The sequence below is a fragment of the Passer montanus genome, unplaced genomic scaffold, assembly GCF_014805655.1.
Source record: "Passer montanus isolate IOZ18808 unplaced genomic scaffold, ASM1480565v1 scaffold11, whole genome shotgun sequence".
NCBI lineage: Eukaryota > Metazoa > Chordata > Aves > Passeriformes > Passeridae > Passer > Passer montanus.
Window position 1 is genome coordinate 2,811,956 of NW_024357613.1, and position 17,602 is coordinate 2,829,557.

The 17,602-nt window shown below is 40.8% G+C and overlaps 1 protein-coding gene across 1 annotated transcript in view; it reads left to right on the forward strand.

Annotated features, from left to right (window-relative positions):
* Positions 1-1,396: 1,396 nt before the first annotated feature.
* The window catches only part of SEC63 (SEC63 homolog, protein translocation regulator), a 54,869-nt gene continuing 38,663 nt past the window's right edge, over positions 1,397-17,602 (forward strand). The window contains exons 1-3 of the mRNA XM_039727716.1: positions 1,397-1,520; positions 14,731-14,830; positions 15,614-15,728. Coding sequence (XP_039583650.1) covers positions 1,397-1,520; positions 14,731-14,830; positions 15,614-15,728 — 339 coding nt within the window. The remainder of the gene's footprint in view (positions 1,521-14,730; positions 14,831-15,613; positions 15,729-17,602) is intronic.

The following is a 17,602-nucleotide window of genomic DNA, read 5'->3' on the forward strand; positions in this document are numbered from 1 at the left end:
GCAGGTGACTGAGCACTGGAACAGGTCGCCCAGAGAGGTTGTGGGGTCTCCCTCACTGGAGATGCATCAAGAGCCATATGGATGCAATCCTATCCTGCTGAACGGATTCAGGACCTTGACAGGCTGGAGAATTAGGTGGACAGAAACCTAACGAGGTTCAACAAGGAAAAGTGTAGGACACTGCACCCGGGGAGGAATAACCTCAGGTGCCAGTTGAGGCTGGCACTGATGTGCTAGAGAAGGACCTGGCACTCCTGGTGGATGACAAGCTGACCACGGGCTGGCAGCACCCTTGTGCCCAGGAGGGCCAGTGGCACCTGGGGTGCACTGGGAAGAGTGGCCAGCAGCTCAGGGGAGCTGATCCTGCCTCTACTCATCCCTAGTGAGGCCACGTCTGGAGTGCTGTGTCCAGTCCTGGGTTTCTCGGTACAAAGAGCAGAGGTGATGAGGGGTCGGGAGCATCTCTCTTCCGAGGAGGGACGGGGGGAGCCGGGGCTGCTTAGTCTGGAGAAGACTGAGAGTGGATCTCATCCATGCATATAAATTACGCAAGGGTATTTGTCAAGAGGAGGGTGCCAAACTCTCTTCGATGGTGCACAGTGACCTGGTGAGAACAGCCACAACTAAAACACAAGAAGTTTCACCTCAGCATGAGGAAAAACTTTACACGGGAAGGTCGCAGAGCGCTGGAACAGGCTGCCGGGGCAGGTCGTGAATTCTCTCTCTGGGGCCATTCCAACCCCGCCTGGGCGGGTTCCCGTGTCACCCACTCCTTGGCAGGGGGGTTTGGACGAGATCCAGAAATTTCCTTCAGCCTTAACGAACCTGCGATTCTGCGGCACATTCTCTGAGACAACCTTTCGATAGTGCAGAGTGACATGGTGAGAATGGCGACAAACTAGAACACAAGAAATTCCACCTCAGCATGAGGAAAAACTTTACACGGGAAGGTCGCAGAGCGCTGGAACAGGCTGCCGGGGCAGGTCGTGAATTCTCTCTCTGGGGCCATTCCAACCCCGCCTGGGCGGGTTCCCGTGTCACCCACTCCTTGGCAGGGGGGTTTGGACGAGATCCAGAAATTTCCTTCAGCCTTAACGAACCTGCGATTCTGCGGCACATTCTCTGAGACAACCCTGCTTTAGCAGGGAAATTACACCCGACAGCCACATCCGCCCGCGCTCCCGCGGCTGCCCGCTCCCGGGCTTTGGGCTCCGTGCGGAGCGGAGCGGGGCTGGGCGGGGCCGCAGCGCTGACGCCGCTCGGGCTATGGTGGCTGAGCCGTGACACGTCTCCTTGCGCGGCCTGCGCGGGGCGGGCGGCCTGCGATCTCGCGGGATCCCGGCGCGGCGGTACCGGGGGCCGCCGGCGGCGGCGGGGACGGGCGGCCGGCGCGGCCATGGCGGGGCAGCAGTTCCAGTACGACGACAGCGGCAACACGTTCTTCTACTTCCTCACCAGCTTCGTGGGGCTCATCGTCATCCCCGCCACCTACTACCTGTGGCCGCGGGACCAGCACGCCGGTGAGCGGCCCAAGCGCGGGCACCGCCGGCTTCTTCTGCGCCGCGACACGGCCGGGCCGGGCCCGCCGCGGAGCCGCCGCGCTCGGGGCGACTGTGGAAAAAGCTGCGCTGCCGGCGGCCATTTAGCGGTGCCGGGCCGGCCGGAGGGTCCCGGGGCCGCCGCCCCCCGAGCGCCCGGCTCCGCGGCGCGGCTGCTGCAGAGTCATCGCTGCGCCGGGCTCCGCCGCTTTGTCTGGGCTGGGGGTTCTCCCTTGTCTTCGCGGAGCCCTTCAGCGTGGATGACCTAAATTTTGATGGTGGGGAAAGAGCAAGCTATTGAGTTGGGAACAAAGAGGAAAAGTTGCCGGGTTCAGCTTTTATGTGCCATAAGGTCACAGCGGGTGCGAAAATGGGGGTTTGTTTTTTTCCCATTGCGAATCACAGTTAAATGTCCCCGGGGCTGGATTTCTCTTTCACCCTTCGGGGTGATGCTTTGTGTCCCTGAACGGTGTTATAAAGTTTCTTTGACTAGTTCCAAATCTCATTTCCAAAGTAATTTTCCACTTTTTCTTTCTTGCATTCCTCTATTCTTGGAAGGAGAAGGCATTTTGGTATACAGGCTGCAGAGCAACACACTTTAACAGCAGTTCTGAGATTAAAAAGGCTGTAGAAATTGTGTTTAAAGGCTGGGTGGTAAGTGCTTATTAAAAACAGGGGTGCTTGATAGTGGTTCCCAGTGCAGAAACCTACTGAACTCTTAAGAGCACTTGTGCTTTGCAATCTGAGAAGAATCCCTTTTGTTCCTTGCATCTTTTTGCGTTCAGTATCTGGTGGTTACTCAGTGGCTTTGGTGCCATTTTAAATGGCTTGCCAGGTTCTGCTTAACTTAGTTTTGTACGTAGAAGAAATACCTAGGAATGAAATCTTAATCCTGTACCTTCTGGTAAAGAGTAGGATAGAGCAAATGTTGTTTTGGTGCTAAATGACAGCTGTTCACAGTCTTGGTTGCTGCCTGACGTGCCCGTGGCCTCTGGCAGGGCCCTGGCTGGAGAACCTCTTTGGAAGGCTGATCTCTGCCCTCCAGGTACTTACTACCTGTTGTACAGCTGAGGAGTTAGTTCTCTCTGCTGAAAGGAAAGGTTTCTCTGCCTCCTCTTTCTGCTTCCTGACTGTTGCAAGAGGGAGGCGTTAGTGTTGTTGAAGGTGTTTTGTAATCTTTGGGTTGTTCTTGTGGAGCGGGGAATCAGAGAGAAAATATTACTTCTGTAACCTTTTTCCAAACATCAAGATTTTTATTTTTGTTCTGGTGAAGGGTGGGAGGCAGTGGGAGAGAAAATCACTTTTTCTCTTGAATAATGCTTTACTTCCTCCGTAGTTCTTAAAAGCTGCTTCTTGGGAGAGCACTGTGACATGCCTGAGATGCTGTGCAGAATGGTATGGCCAGCAGGGACACTCTGATGTTTGCATCAGTTTCAGGGGGCTGACAGAAGCAGGAAAAGCTGTAGAAATGCTGTCAAACTTGAAGCACTTTACCACCTTACATAGTTGATTGTCATCTATCCTTATAGAATGGCAGAAAATGAAAACCTGACTTTGGAATATGGCTGTATGGATTTCACCCAGTTTCCACACAGGCCTGCTATTAAATTTATTACTGATTTCTTTCTGTCTAGGCAGCATTGTCCAATATATAGAGGGCCTGCTGCATATTATTCTGCATTCAGTGCTAGATTTTTACAAAGCTGTGTCAAACCGTACTTTCCAAAGCGAAAGGTAGATTTTGTTATGCTGTTGGTGCAAAGAAATGAGTCAACTAAGTGAAAATCACCAGTGGAAATGATGGGAGATGGAAGAATGATTTCTGCCTCATAATTGTCTTAATGGATTTTAAAATGTGAATGTAGTCCAGTTTTTAGCATATGCATTAATGCATGCCTGCAGTCTCTTGACTGAGTTCTGTTCTGCAGGCTCTGTTGAAACAAAGAGTTGAGGTGCCATGCAGATCATCATTTGGGACTAATGTTGATCTACTAAGTAAGTTCTTATGAAGTAAATCTGCTAAGTAGTAGAACATTGTGATGTTTAAGTTGTTTAAGGGTATGGCTCTTAGGCAAGTAATTTCCAGCAAAATCCTCTCAGTATTTTTCTCACAGCTTTTTGTATGTATCCAACCATGCCTGTTCCAGCATTTGAACAAGATTTCAGGAATAAATTAAAACCTTGTGATGATGGAAAATACTAATTGTTTAGCCACTGCTTCTTGTCTTCAGTGTAATTCACTAGTTTAAAAAACCAGCAAAACCACTTATTTCAGAAGCAAAGAGAAGGCCTGTGTCTTCAGAAGAGGAATCTTCCAACACTAGTAACTCTCGCTTCCTTCGATGAGCAGAAATATCTGGATGTTGGTATGAGATGGTATTTCGATGCTAGTTTACAGTGGAGTTTCCAGTACTGAGGCACAGTATTGGGCCAAAGAGAACAAGCTCTGCCAAGACTTCTGCCCTCTGTGTGTAGAACCAAGTAACATTTTTGTTCTGGAGCTGTGTTTTGCTCCACCTGTGCTAGAGAACCCAGCCTTTGTCACCCCTGGTGCACTTGGTGAGGTGCAGTTGTACTGGCGAGCTCCAGCTGCAGGAGTGAACAAGACCAGATCAGGGGCAGCTTTTGAAGCAGGTCAGTGCTTGTCCTCCTCCCTTCAGGACCCCTTTGCCATGCAAACCAGAGCATCCAAAGGACACGGAGCAGATTCCTTTTTGGTAAAAGCTGTGTTGGAAGAGGAGCTTCAGCTACACTGTGTTGTAAGAGCAGACTAGAGCTAGTGTTTCGCAAGGGTGAAGTGCTCACTGCAGGGAGGTCACACCACTGGTGCTTGCTGCTTCCATCTACAGATTGCTGCCATGGATTGCTGGTTTGTGATACACTACAGAGTGCCAGTGGAGGGAAAAGTACAGCAAAAATCTGGGAATTGCTGATGGCTGTAATATTTTAGGATGTGTTCTGTGCTGTAGTTTTGTAGTAAATGCTCATAGAATAAATAAATCCCCCCAAAACTCAGTGTTTGTTTTTGCGATAGTGAAACCTGGAAAGTAAGGCTGGATCTGTATTGCTTTACTACTTCAAGGAAAATCAAAATGTGTTACCGAATGTCAGATTTGTAGTAGAATAGTTTTTTTGGCAAGCCATTAACATTTTGCTTTTAGTTCTTCTTATAATAAACTTTTGGAAAGCCTTTTCAATACTATTGTCTGGAAGAACAGCATGATGTAACTTATGTTTCTAAAGTACTGAGAAAAATTGGAGCTGCTTTTTTTCCTGAGTGTCTAAACCTGCTTTTTCCAGGCAATTCTGATAGAGTCCATATGAAGTGTTGCTACAGCCTGTGGTAGGGGTTGATGCTAATATCTGGGAGGGTTTTGCTCTGGTGTGCAAACACCCTGTGAAGTGTCCCATAATTTCATTACCTCAGCTTTGATGAACCAAACAAGCAGGTAATTGACTTCGTAAACCAGACTTGTCCAAATGATTTTACCTCCTTGGTGTTCACTCCAGAGCTAATAAGGCCTTTATAGAAGGTTAATTGTTCAGCTTTGTGCCTTGGACTGAAGTTTCATAATTGCATCGAGGTAGCAGTGCTCTAACTGAGTTAAGCCTTGTATTTCTCCCCATCCTTTGTGCCAAATAGAGCACTAGTGTATAGGAGTGGAAGAAAGTAATTTTAGCTAAAATTGATTGTTGTCCCTTTTTTCTTCTCTTTCTTCTGTCTTACTTTTAATGTGTATTCATTTTTGTGTAAGACTCTGTAGCTGGGATGGTACAGGATGTGACTGAGGGAAAGAAGACTGATTCTTTCAGTGTTGGTGATGGTGAATATGGCTTCAGGCTATATTGCTTATCCTTGTTTCTTTAAAACATATGTGTGTATATATGTTTTATTACTGCAAAAAGGCATACTCTTTCTAGGTTACCTTTGTTTTGGGAAAATACTGGTATTAATTTAGCCTAATTACTGTGAGTAAAACCATTGCAAGGACTGCTCTTGGAACAAAAAATGTGGTTGCTAAAAAGTTGTTCTGAATCTGTTGTGCAGATTCATTCTTAATAAAAAGGTATTTTCTGCAATGGGAATTTTCAAGTTGTTTTTCTAAAAGTTAATTGTGAGAGTTGAAGAAAAAGATTATTTTTTTTCCCTCAGCAGTTAGGGGTGGAGGAGTGTCCATCAAAGTACCTTCCTGCTGTTGGACTTGCTTTGAAGTTTCAGTGTAAGCTTGTGTAGATTAAATGTAGAAAGGAAATGGGGAGCAAGGGGTGAATTAATTCAGTTGGATAATATGGAAGTTGTTGCGCAATGCTGATATGTTTGCAGAACTTTGTGTACTTTTTGACTTATACCTGTGCTGCTGGATTGAGACACATAATTATAAAGCTGTGCTGAAATAGGTGGTCAGAGATTGTGATGTGCTTTGTAGTTAAGTACCTGTATCTGGAACCTTGCTATTTCATCTTTTTTAGTTTCTTTTGGTCTACATTAAATAAATTGTCCTGGTTTAGAGCATTGGGTATTCATAATTTGTTACAAAGCTGATGGAAAGAATAGAAGTATCTATCCTGAGTTTTTTTTATAGTAACTTGAACAAAACAAGATGTTAAAAACATTTCACAAACCCCTAAGAATAACAGCTGTGAATGCAAGGATCACGATAAAACAAGATTCCAGTCTCTTCTCTGAGAGCAAAGAGGCTGTAGGAGCTATTCTGTTTGGAATGTAAATCTTCCTTCTTGAAGTTTAAGAACATAAAAACCTACTGTAGGGAAGGGAAGAAAACCAGCTGCATTTTTGTACCTAGAAAAAAAAAGTATTGATATGAAATAGATAAAAGCTATTTATTTAACTTTCATTATAATAGAAATCCATACAAAGTCTATGGTGTTGCATATTTTTAAAAATGTATTTATTTGGCTTTTACTTGTTTTTGTTGCTGCTCCCCAGCAGGGCTGTATGTTGTCCTGTTGCTCACTACTAACATTTTTCCTTTCCACCCTCCCCTCTCAAGTATTTCTGTGTGAGCTGTGGCTAAAGTTTTCTTGAACACTGGGCTAATACAAAGAATAACTTTAAAAAATCTGGTTAAAAAAGGCACTTTCCTGCTAATCTTTGAGGTTGCCTGTAGGAAGGAGCACAGGCAGTTAGAGAACTCTAGTGCTATTCCAGCCTTTTTTGTATCACGGGTGGGCAAATATACAGAAATATTTAAAAACCACAGCTTACTTGGTGAGTGTTAAAAGGGAGAATATAATACCATGTTGATACTTAATATTATTTTGTTTATTTTTTACTGTACTGCTATTTTTAAACAGTAGGGCTTCTTGTATACTTGGAACTCGCATTCAAAACCTTGATCAGAAGTCCTGAGAAAGTTGTTCTGTAAAGGTTTGCTTAGTTTTTTTCTTAGGTCTTAGGAACCATTCTTCTCAGTATATCTGCCCACTATACTGGATATTTCTGTGCAGTAGTGTCAATAATGAAGGTTTCTCTAGTTTTTTGGTGTGTTTTTCATCTGTGTGAGTTGAGGCTGACCTCAGAGATTCTCATATTAATCCCCTGCTTTAAGATGCAGGTAGGGAAACTGAGGCTGTGAAGTTTATTTGGCTGAAGACAAACAGTGAATGTTCGTCTTGGATGTGACTCAAGCCAGTGCAGAGAATGCAGGCAGCACTTCTTTGGTTTTATCTGTAATGGAGTAATGAGCACTTGTACCTCACAGCAACTGAGGGAGAGGAAGCAGCATTGCTGCTGCTCCCACTCTGGGTAAAATTCTTCTGTGAGGCTCCTAATCCTCTGGTGTGAGATAAGATTGGTTGGAGTGGGTTAACTGTGATGCCTGTCCTTGCCCACAGTCACTGAAATCTCATTAACCTTGCTCCAAAGTATTTCACAGCATTTTGGCGTTTGTAATGCAGGATAAAGTACAGGATGCTGCTAAAGGACAGGATAAAAGGACAGGATAAACCACAGGATGCCATGCTCATTGCTAATGTGGTGGATAAGCATGGGTGTGAAAACTTGATATCTGTGAATAGAAGCATTTTGTGCCCATATGTGTGTGCTTATCCTTTCCTGTTAATATAACCTTTTATCGCTGTGTCAGGAAGTGGGAGGAGAGTCAGTGAAACTCAGTCATGCATCTAAGGACTGTTATTACCTACAAATTGAGCTTTTTGAGAGATTGAGTATACCATGGTTGGCATAAGTTGTTTCAAGTTCTGAAAAATACAGTTTATTAGGTGACTGTTTGAAGGCAGAATATAATGTAGTGGTGATACTTAACTTTGTTTTGTTAATTTTTTTTTCCACTATTTTGCTGTTTTGAAGCGGTAGGGTTTTTTTGAGAAACATTTGAAGAAGAGGCAAACATCATGAGATGCCACTAGTCAAGTCTGGCAATTATTGCTAAAATATTTTTCAAAACAAAGCATTTGTATAGAGTTATCCAAACTACTGTGTTACTTGGAAAAAAAAAAAAAAAAACAAAAAAAACCAACAACCTGTCTTTTCATGGAATTAAAAAAAAAAATTGTAATCTTACTATAACCACTATAGCTTCCTAGCAGTAAAATAAAATTAATAGCCCTGTATTAGAGATTAGTTGAGTAGCTTCAAGACTGTCCAGAATACAAAATGCTGAGAAGCTGTTTTGTGGCAAGTTAAGGATCAAACTGTTATAAGAACTTTATCTTTCATTACGTGTGCATAAAAATAAAGTAGTTTCTGTTTTTAAAAAATTCATCCTGTGTTATGGAAGGTTATGAAAACAGTGTACTGAAGGTTTTATTGCACACCTTGTTCATTTAATAGTTGCTGTAAGGTTGTCTTGACTACTCACAGAGATGACACTAAACTACCAGGATATACAGGCTATGCATTAGAGAATTAGATTCAGTTATGGTTTCATGGGCAGCTAAACTGTTCCTGGAGAAGGAGCAGGAAATTTGAGAGAGAAGCAAGGTACATGGCAGGAAATGGAATCAATAGTGATTCCATATTTTGGGGTGTTTGTTTTTTTTTTGGTTTGCTGGTTGTGGGGTTTCTAGGCCTTTCCCTCACTTACTAGCCAGGACCTGGCATGTATCTCAGTTTCATGGTGTGCTGGCCAGAAATATCAAGAGCAGGGTACAGGTGCAAGAGCACAAAACAGGCACCTAATTTCTTTCCTGAGCAAAAAGATCAGTGTCTGCACCAGTTTTTAAATAAGTATACAATTAAGAAGATTTAAGAGGTGTTTGCAGATTTTCACCTAGTATTTCTCTTTTACAGGAAATTGCTTACACGCATTTTAAATTCAGAAGATTCCTTTATCATGGTTGGTTGGATGACCTGTTTGAAACTAGGATATGTGTAAGCATTGTGGCTTCTACAAAGGCTTACCTTGTCAGTAAAGTTTCAAATACCCTTTTTTCTTTAGAAACAAAAGCATAGACTACTGGGTCAGATCAGGTGGGTTTTTTATGTACTATTACAGAAGTGAACACCTTAAGGAAGGAATAAGGACAAGCACAAATGGTGTTTCCTTTGCATATTCTGTGTTTCCAGTGGTTTTGAGTTCAGTAACTTTTGCTATAGCATCTGTACCATCCTGTGTGAGGGAGGGCTCTGTATCTGCTGCCCACACCGCAAATAATCACCTTTGTTTTGCAGCTGCTTCTGATGTTGCTTAACAATCCTTGTTTGCTCTACTGGAAGTAAACGCTCTTCAGGAAGTAAATGTTCAGTCCTGGCTGTCACTTAGGTTTTTTACAGCCTTCCATTACCTCTCCTTGCACTTTGCTCTCTCAGCTGGCAGATTGTAGATTATATTTTGGACATAAATCTCCTTACACGTTTGGTGGCCCTTGTTCACCTTAATTGAATGTTTTCTGGTTGTTCTTCTTTCAGAGGTGGGGCTAGGACTGTGCATCACATTTGAGGTATGTACAGCCTCAAGGCTGGACATACCTCCAGCTTATGTGGTGGAGTAATAATCCCTTCCTTTTCTTGTAGGAATGTTCTAAAACATGCTCTGATTTTTATTAGTAATAAGCATTCAGCTGAGTTTTACATAGAACAGTTTCTCACAATACCAAGATTGCATTCTGAGAGGTAATGGTCAGCCTTGAGCTCATCCTTGTATACATAGAATTGGGATAGCCCACACTGGACTTTGTTTTCATACTCTCAATTTCATGTGCCATTCAGAAGTGCACTTGCTTGATCTTTACAATTCTTCAGGATGCCCTTGTCCTTGTTACCCAGAATAAGTTCGTATAATCCATAAGCTTTTATTTTACTACTCACTCTTTTAGTCTGATTACTTATTAATGAAATGTGTTGTAGTTTGAACACAGATTCCTGCAGAGCTCCTGGTGATTTCCTTCTGCTGGGAGAATGGGCAATTCACTCTGTCTTCTAGTCACATATTTATTTTTGCAATAGTTAGATGGTTGTTCTGGAAGACTTGTAAAAGGAACTTTTCAAAAGTGTTTTGGAAACCACAGACTGTATTAGCAGGATCTGTTCTGTGTGTTTACTTCTTTGAGAGGACTTTACCAAAGACTCTACTGATACTAAATGGATGTATGGTACTTATCCTTGTGTTCACTAATTCTGTCCTTTATTAGAGTTTATTTAGGGTGTGCATCAGAACTGTATTGACTACATTTTTAATGATTGATGATATGTTAAGTGAGTTTTGTTTACATTTATTTTGGATTGAATGTGTTCTGGTTTCCTCCCCACACCAAACGGATAAAATTCAGTTAATGGGTAAGAGCATGTAATCTTGGAGCCCGGCATTGTTGTTGGCTTTGTCTGAAACTGATAACCTTGACTCATGTGGGTGTTGTTCCATAGTAAAATATCCAGTTTTCTGATTCCTCTCAGATTCTGTTAAGGGTTTGCAATGCAGCTATAGCTCCAGCCCTACTATAAATTTGCTAATTTAGGTGATAGAGCTTAAATATTATTATAGTTGGTTCCGCTGACTGTTTTGTCAGTGCAAATGAGACAGTACACTAATAGGAAGAACAAGGTTTGGAAATGGCTTGATTAGCAGTAGTGTAATGTGGAACTGTGCCCAGCTGACTGTAAACACAAAGCTTGGGTAAGTAAACTCTGAAGAGAGGTTAACTTTCAGGATATTGAATTGTCTTGTGGTGCTGTTTTTTAAAGCTGTTAGTAACAAACGCTATCTTTTGGTCAGCAAATATGCATGGAATTGTGGGAATGGAAAGTTAGGTTACTTTTTGTTCCTTTTAAGCTTTATCTAGTTGCTGCAAAACATGCTCTGGAAAAAAAGCAGCTTTGCTGTTAAGTATTTCTCAGGTCTCTTTGTAGTTAATGAACTGCTTAGGGTTTTAATACTTAAAATGTTACTCAAAACACATTATTTTTTTGGCTTATTTCTGTGAATTTTTACTAGAGAGAACAATCTTTGACAACAGCTAGGGTGAGATTATTCAGCTATAAATGTTTTAGTTAAGAGGCTAACCTGGACATGACCTCTTTATAGATAAATAATGAGGGTAATGAGGACAATTCTTATAATGATAGACATTAAGGTTAGAAAGCATCTATCAGATGGTTTAATTCTTCACTGCTATGGTCCATTCAAAGTCCTGAAACATGCTTTCCATTTAAAATTTTTTTTTAAGTAATCCCAGTGGGAACACTAGTGCTTATTTGAAGGCTTTTGCATTTAAGCAACAGTGTTTTAGAACACTTTAAAATCAATTTAATTTGCTTCATGCCTCTTAATTTGGGGTTTTACAGTAGAAGTCAATCCTATTATAATAAAATTGAAATTGCTCAGTACTTCAGAGGAGTTGCTGACTTTGTGAGTTTGCTGTGAGTTTCAATCCTGCCTCTTGAGCTGCTGGCAAAGATGGGTTCCTTCTTTTACAACATAATTATAAATGTTTGTCAGTGTCATTTTTGAAAGTAAGTACGTGGGTTTTTTTCCTCATCCTGTGACTTTTAAAATTATTCTCAGACAACATACTATATCCATGTGGAGTCTTTTTCTGTAATAATTATCAAGGAAAATGTCAATAGAGTTAATCATAGATGACCTAGTGAAACAGTAAGGTAGCCTTTTCCTAGTTCATCTGTTATGTGAGAAATGGTTAAATGTTTAAGAAAGTAAATTTTTACAGAGAGCATCCGTTCAAGACCTCAGTAAATAAGTTGTTCATGCAATTATTTGATTTCTGTTATTCTTGAATAAATATATATATACACACACACACATATGTAACTGTGGAAAGTAAATAGGAGCCTACTTACGGGTACAGTTTAGAGGATTGAAACTGTGGAACCCTGAGTAAAATCCAGGAAACTGGGAAGCTCTCAAGTGTTTTGGCTGAGCCTGTTACCTCAGTTCTAACAGAACAGATGTAATGCTTAGAGCCATGGTGTCCCTGTGCTGTAACCTTTACTCAAGACTTGCATGCTGTGTGTATTACTTGTACCTCTTGATGCTTTCCACAGGTACAAATTTTCCATTCAGGAGAAAAGAGAGGATGACACACTACAAATGAGTTACGTGAAAGTCTGGCTTTAAAGTGATCTTGGCATTTCCTAGGGCTGCAGAACTGTGTCGCTCTGTGCTCCTTGCTGAAAGAAGTAATTTTCTTTCACAACCATTCTCCTTTGGATGAATTGTCTGCAACTGGTGGGCAGAATATTTCATGTGCACCTCCTCCTATTTCTCTTTCTGACAGAGTCCACAGGAACTGTATTCTGGACTATGTGACTTTGCTTTTCCTAGTAGCCTGAAGGTAGAAAGAACACAGGAGGATAGGATGTATTTCTGTCCTTTCCTGCAGTGTGAGGTAGAATAATAGAAAACTGGTGGCTTCCATGTATTCTGGATATTAGCTTTTTGCTTGTTTTTGGCTGTCATAAAAATTGACTGATCCTTTGAAACTTCTGTATGCTTTAGATATAAATACTGATGCCAGTAGTCTTATTTGTGGTATTTTTTTTCCTAAAACTGACCTTTGTTTGTTGCAGCCGAAAGGAGATTCTGGGGATTAAAACTTCTCAGTATAATTGCAGCTGTACCTCTTTCCATTCTCTCTCTTCTAGAATTACCTGTGTCCAATAACAATAAACGTGCAATGTTCTCTTTTTTTCTCAGAAGGATAAAAAAGAATCTCCCCTTAGGTTTCTTTTTTTTCTTTTTTTTTTTTAAGTACTTTTTGAAACCTCCAGAACCTGAAACAAAAATATTAGGTCTTGGTAGGGATCAACTGTCAAGCATTCCTGAGGATTGGATATATCCTCCTGTTTCTTTGGAAACAAGTATGTAAGATGGGTGAACTTCAAAATCAAACTTAGGCCAGGCATGGCTGAATTGTAAACAGAGGTTGAATGTAATCTCTGAAAATTGGAAATCAAACCTGTAATTAGCTTTCTTCTGTGTCTGTATGTCCTGTGTTCTCGCCCTTCGTGTGATTGGTAAATTAGAACAGAGGTTGAGACAGATATGAGAAATTTTTGCCCCATGAGGATGGTCAAACTGTAGAATAGGTTGTTCAGAGGCACAGTGAGCTGTCTTTGAAGCCATTCCAAAGGCTTAGAGCCAGACCTTGAGCAGCTGCTTTTTTGACTCTCCTCTTGGCAGCAGGGTTGGATTGGGTGATCTCCTGAGGTCTTCTCCACCCTTTCCAACCCGTTAGGTTGTTCTGTTTTACCCAAGAACTGTGTGGTCTGCGTTACCCATGCAGAAGAAGCAGATGCCTCAGGGTTAAAGAGCTGGATTTTCAAGAGGTTTTCATAAGTTCTGATCAAGAGAAGTCAACTGTTTACTTAAACACTTTCTACTCGTGCCTGTTTGGATGCCCAGAATACAAAAGAAGTGACTGCAGCAGTCAACAAGGGAAGACCAACCTAGACTTCTGTAAGGCCTCTGACAAAGTCGTGAACGATAAGGCACTCAGGTTTTGTTTTGTATCAGTACTAGTTATATTTCTGAACTTGAAAATTATATTAAGATGCAGTTTTGGCTGGACATTGACATACATTTTTTAAGTCACTATAATATGAACTTGTGAGAACCTTTGTGAGTAAGATTTGTATTGGGGAAAATCTGTTTGTGAATCTCAGGAACTTTGGATGCATCAAGAAAAATGTGGAGGGAAATAAAGCAAGCATGGGATGCTTTTCCAGATCATTTACAGGAATGAAGTGGCAGTCCACATCCTCTTGTGAGAGGGGTGCTTTAACAGTACCTTGATGCATGGGTTAGTGTTAGTGAGATTAACTCAAAAGCCCCACGGGTGCATTATGCCTTTGCTTTTCAAGGCTCTTTAATACCTATTCTTAAAACCGTAGGAGAGATTGACTATTGTGAAGGATTTTGCCCATCAAACGAAAAGTGGTTTTGACTGGAGAAAAAGCATTTCCTCCCACCCCAGACACACTTATCTCCCTGTAATCCCATATCAAAGGATGTTGTCTGAAGTGCTCTTACCCTGTAATGCGAAGCTATGATCTGGACTGAGAAGAAACGAGAGAGCTCTACTTGTCTGCTTTTAAAACTGTGAATCTTTTTCCCTGACAGAATATGGATTCCAGAGCTAAGATCCAGAGAAAGTACAATTCATATTTCACTGCAGAGCTTTACCTTGAGGAATGTATAAGGTGTTCACTGCAGTGTGATCAGGGTCTGCAGGATATTGCGCGGCAGTGTGCCAGTTCTGTGGCATGGTAAATTCACTTGTGTGAAAAGGAAGCTTCTTTTGTCAGACAAAGGCAAAGCAAAAAAGATCTGATTTATCCACAATTTGCTGTTGCTCCTGTTGTACTCTTTATTTGTATACAAACACCAGTTTGCCTGTGGGTTGCATTCTGTTTGTTTTTCCATGTAGTAGCTGACATACTGAAATGGGAAACTTTTGGAGTTGAGTGGCAGAAGCAAAGTTTACAGGTGCATGGTATGCAAAGGTTAGGTTCACATGTGATGGTTACTTTGTGGGACAGATTGCTTTTTGGTAGAGAGAGTAATCTGACCAACTTCTTACGTTTATGCATGTACAGCATCACTTAAATGGACAGAAAGCATTCTTTCCTCTGGTGATGCTGGACCTTATGTTAGTCCTCTAACTGACCTGGTACTACCTGCTCGGGGTGAGGTGGGCATGTTTGCTGTTCTGTGTTTTGTCAGCTTGGTTAATCACAATCTCTCTATTTTTCTAGAACAAATCCGACTAAAGAATATCAGGAACGTATATGGCAGGTGTTTGTGGTACCGCTTGCGACTGCTGAAACCGCAGCAGAACATCATTCCTACAGTGAAGTACGTACGTTGTGTTTGCACGGCTTTCCATTAAAGCAATTCTTACTTCATTTTATATAGAAATATACTGGTTTGTAATAAAAGCAGGGAGTAGTTACTTTTGCATTACGAAAGAGACATTTGCAATCTGCAATACTTGAATAATTAATAAGGGATCGTTATTGTCTAGTAGGACTTGAAATCAAGATGCATGCTGTTTGTCCTGTGTAAAATACCTGAGGAATGAGACCAGTGAGCCTCAGCTGTAGAAAAAGTAAACAATGCATTTATTTGTTCAAAAAAATAATTCTCTCTCACTGAAAGTAGTAGTGCTAGTGCAATATTTTGATTTAAATATTTAGTATGTGAACAAAAATACTCATATAATAATAACAACTTTGTTTGATGGTGAACCTTTTTATCAGTTCCTTGTTACTCCTATCCTCAAAATGTTTTCTGTCTGTTAAGCACCTGTGTCAGCTTTTTGTGTTTTTTTTTTTTTTTCTTCTTTTTAACACATTGTCTAGGGTCTAGTTAAAATCATCCTTTAAAAATAGGAAATAGTGGTGTATACTGCTGAGGAGAGACAGTTAAAAAATGGAAACTTTGTGGTAGTGGATTGTCCTTGTTAAAAGCTAGGAGAAAAAGTGGTATTAAAACTGAAATACTAATACCTGCTTTAGTGTTTCTTGCTGTTTTAATACTGTTTCTTGAAGAGTGCTATAAGATGGCTTTCAATGTTATTAGTATGGTGCTAGAGCTAGTGGATTTGTGTATTTAAAGAATTCTTTTTCTTCCAAACAGGAAAATAGTCCTCCTTGCTGGCTGGGCATTATTTTTGTTCCTTGCATACAAAGTTTCCAAAACAGACAGAGAGTATCAGGAATACAACCCTTATGAAGTGTTACATTTAGATCCCGTAAGTAATAACATCTTTCACTAGTCTGTACTACTGTAACTGTATATGCTGTGTGTAGATGTCTGATATTGGACTTGGTTTTTCAAACAAAGTAAGTTTAGTGAATCTGTCTAGTGTTTTTGTTCTTTTTTATCATGTGAAAGTTACTGCTGCATGTTATAAAGTCAGTTGTTACATGTTTTTGCCTGTATCTGTACCAATTTATATCTTTTATGTCTAGCACCTTCAAAATTCTAGTAATATAGTGAGATGGGTGTTTTAAAATCTATTCTGATGTTGTTTTCCTCTTTTGAGTACAGGAAAACAACCAAAACATCTGTTTTCTATGCCCTCTGTAAATCTTTTGAACAGGAACTTTTAGGGTTGCTGAAGTAACTGTATAAACAAGAATGTGAATTCATTTGATTTATAGTTTCTGTACAGAGCAATATTTGTAAATGAGAGGTTTCATTGAAGGATGCAGGTGATGCACATTTTGATGTAGTGCAGGCTAGCTTGAATCTTGGTTGTATCTGTGAATACAAACAGCAAATTCTAAACAGTGATCCCAGCCAATAGGTTTATTGAACTAGGATTAAAAAAAAGATATAATGCCTTTCTAGAAAATAGATGCAGTGCTTTGTTTATACTGAAGGACTGATTCAAAATGGATGCAAAAAATTACACATCCCAAGGACAGACATTCTGAACTTCTTTTAAACTCTTCATCTTAACCACAATACCTCAAGCAGATTGTCTGCTCATGTTAATTATTTCCTGATCCAAGGCTCCTGCTTTGAATAACAGTAGAGTTATCTTTTCAGTTCTGATGTCTGAGTATGTTTCACTCTCAAGCCTGAAGAAATACACTGTGGATCCAGCTCAGCACAAGAACATGAATGAGCTTTGAATGTACCTGTTTTGATTAAATGTGATGTACATTGTTAGTATGAGAGAGCTTAATCTCTATGTGAACTTTAGCAAATACATCTCTTGCCTTTAAATGATGTTGACTTGTCAGCAGAGAAAAGCAGCACCTTGTGCTAAGAAGGCCATAAGATAGCAGGTGAGAGGTCTGTAGCCTATTTCAAGCAGACAGGTAGAACACCTGCCTGTCATGTCTGGAGCCAAGTTACTGCAATTCAACCACTGCTCAACTCACTGATTGCTGACTTGAGTTCTCTCACTGGTGCACAGGGAGGAGCAATACAAGATTTTACTGTTAAATGGTGTCTGTTAGACACCTATGCAGTTTAAATATTCATATAACTGGGTTAACTTTGATTAAACAAATCAGGCTAAGGATTAGGTCATCAGAGTATTTTCCTTTGTTATCCTTCTGAAATTTCTACAAATAACAACCCAGAGGGGAAAGAAAGGAATGCACCTAGTGAATTACAGCTTTGTGTTTATTGATGAAAACTTGTACACATGCTCAAGACATGTGAAACTTACCCAGGCAAAGAAACCAGTTCTGGAATGCCTCAAGAACTGAGAGATGGAGCATGTTCTCATAAGGACAAGCTGAACAAAAGCCATAGATTTTAAAGGGGGGAGGAAAAGATGGTTGTGAAGATAGATAGTTGAAGTAGGGCTCAAGAAAAGAGTTCAAAATCTGAGTCTGTTTCTTGCTATCAGGCAATCTCTATTAAATCTTTAGAAAGATTTTCAGTTCGGACTATGTGAAAAATGAACAGATTTCTTCTGTTATCATTCAAGTGGAGTCTTAAGAGTTGTAGCCAGTCCTGCTGATGAAGTGATACAGATGCTGAAGTGTAGTTAGATAATGGAACTGTTATTGTTGTTAAAAAAACCCTAAAACATCAGCAACCCCCTCCCCCCAAACTTTAAATAAAAATAAAATGGTTGCAGATGCAAGCACTTCAAAGTTTTGA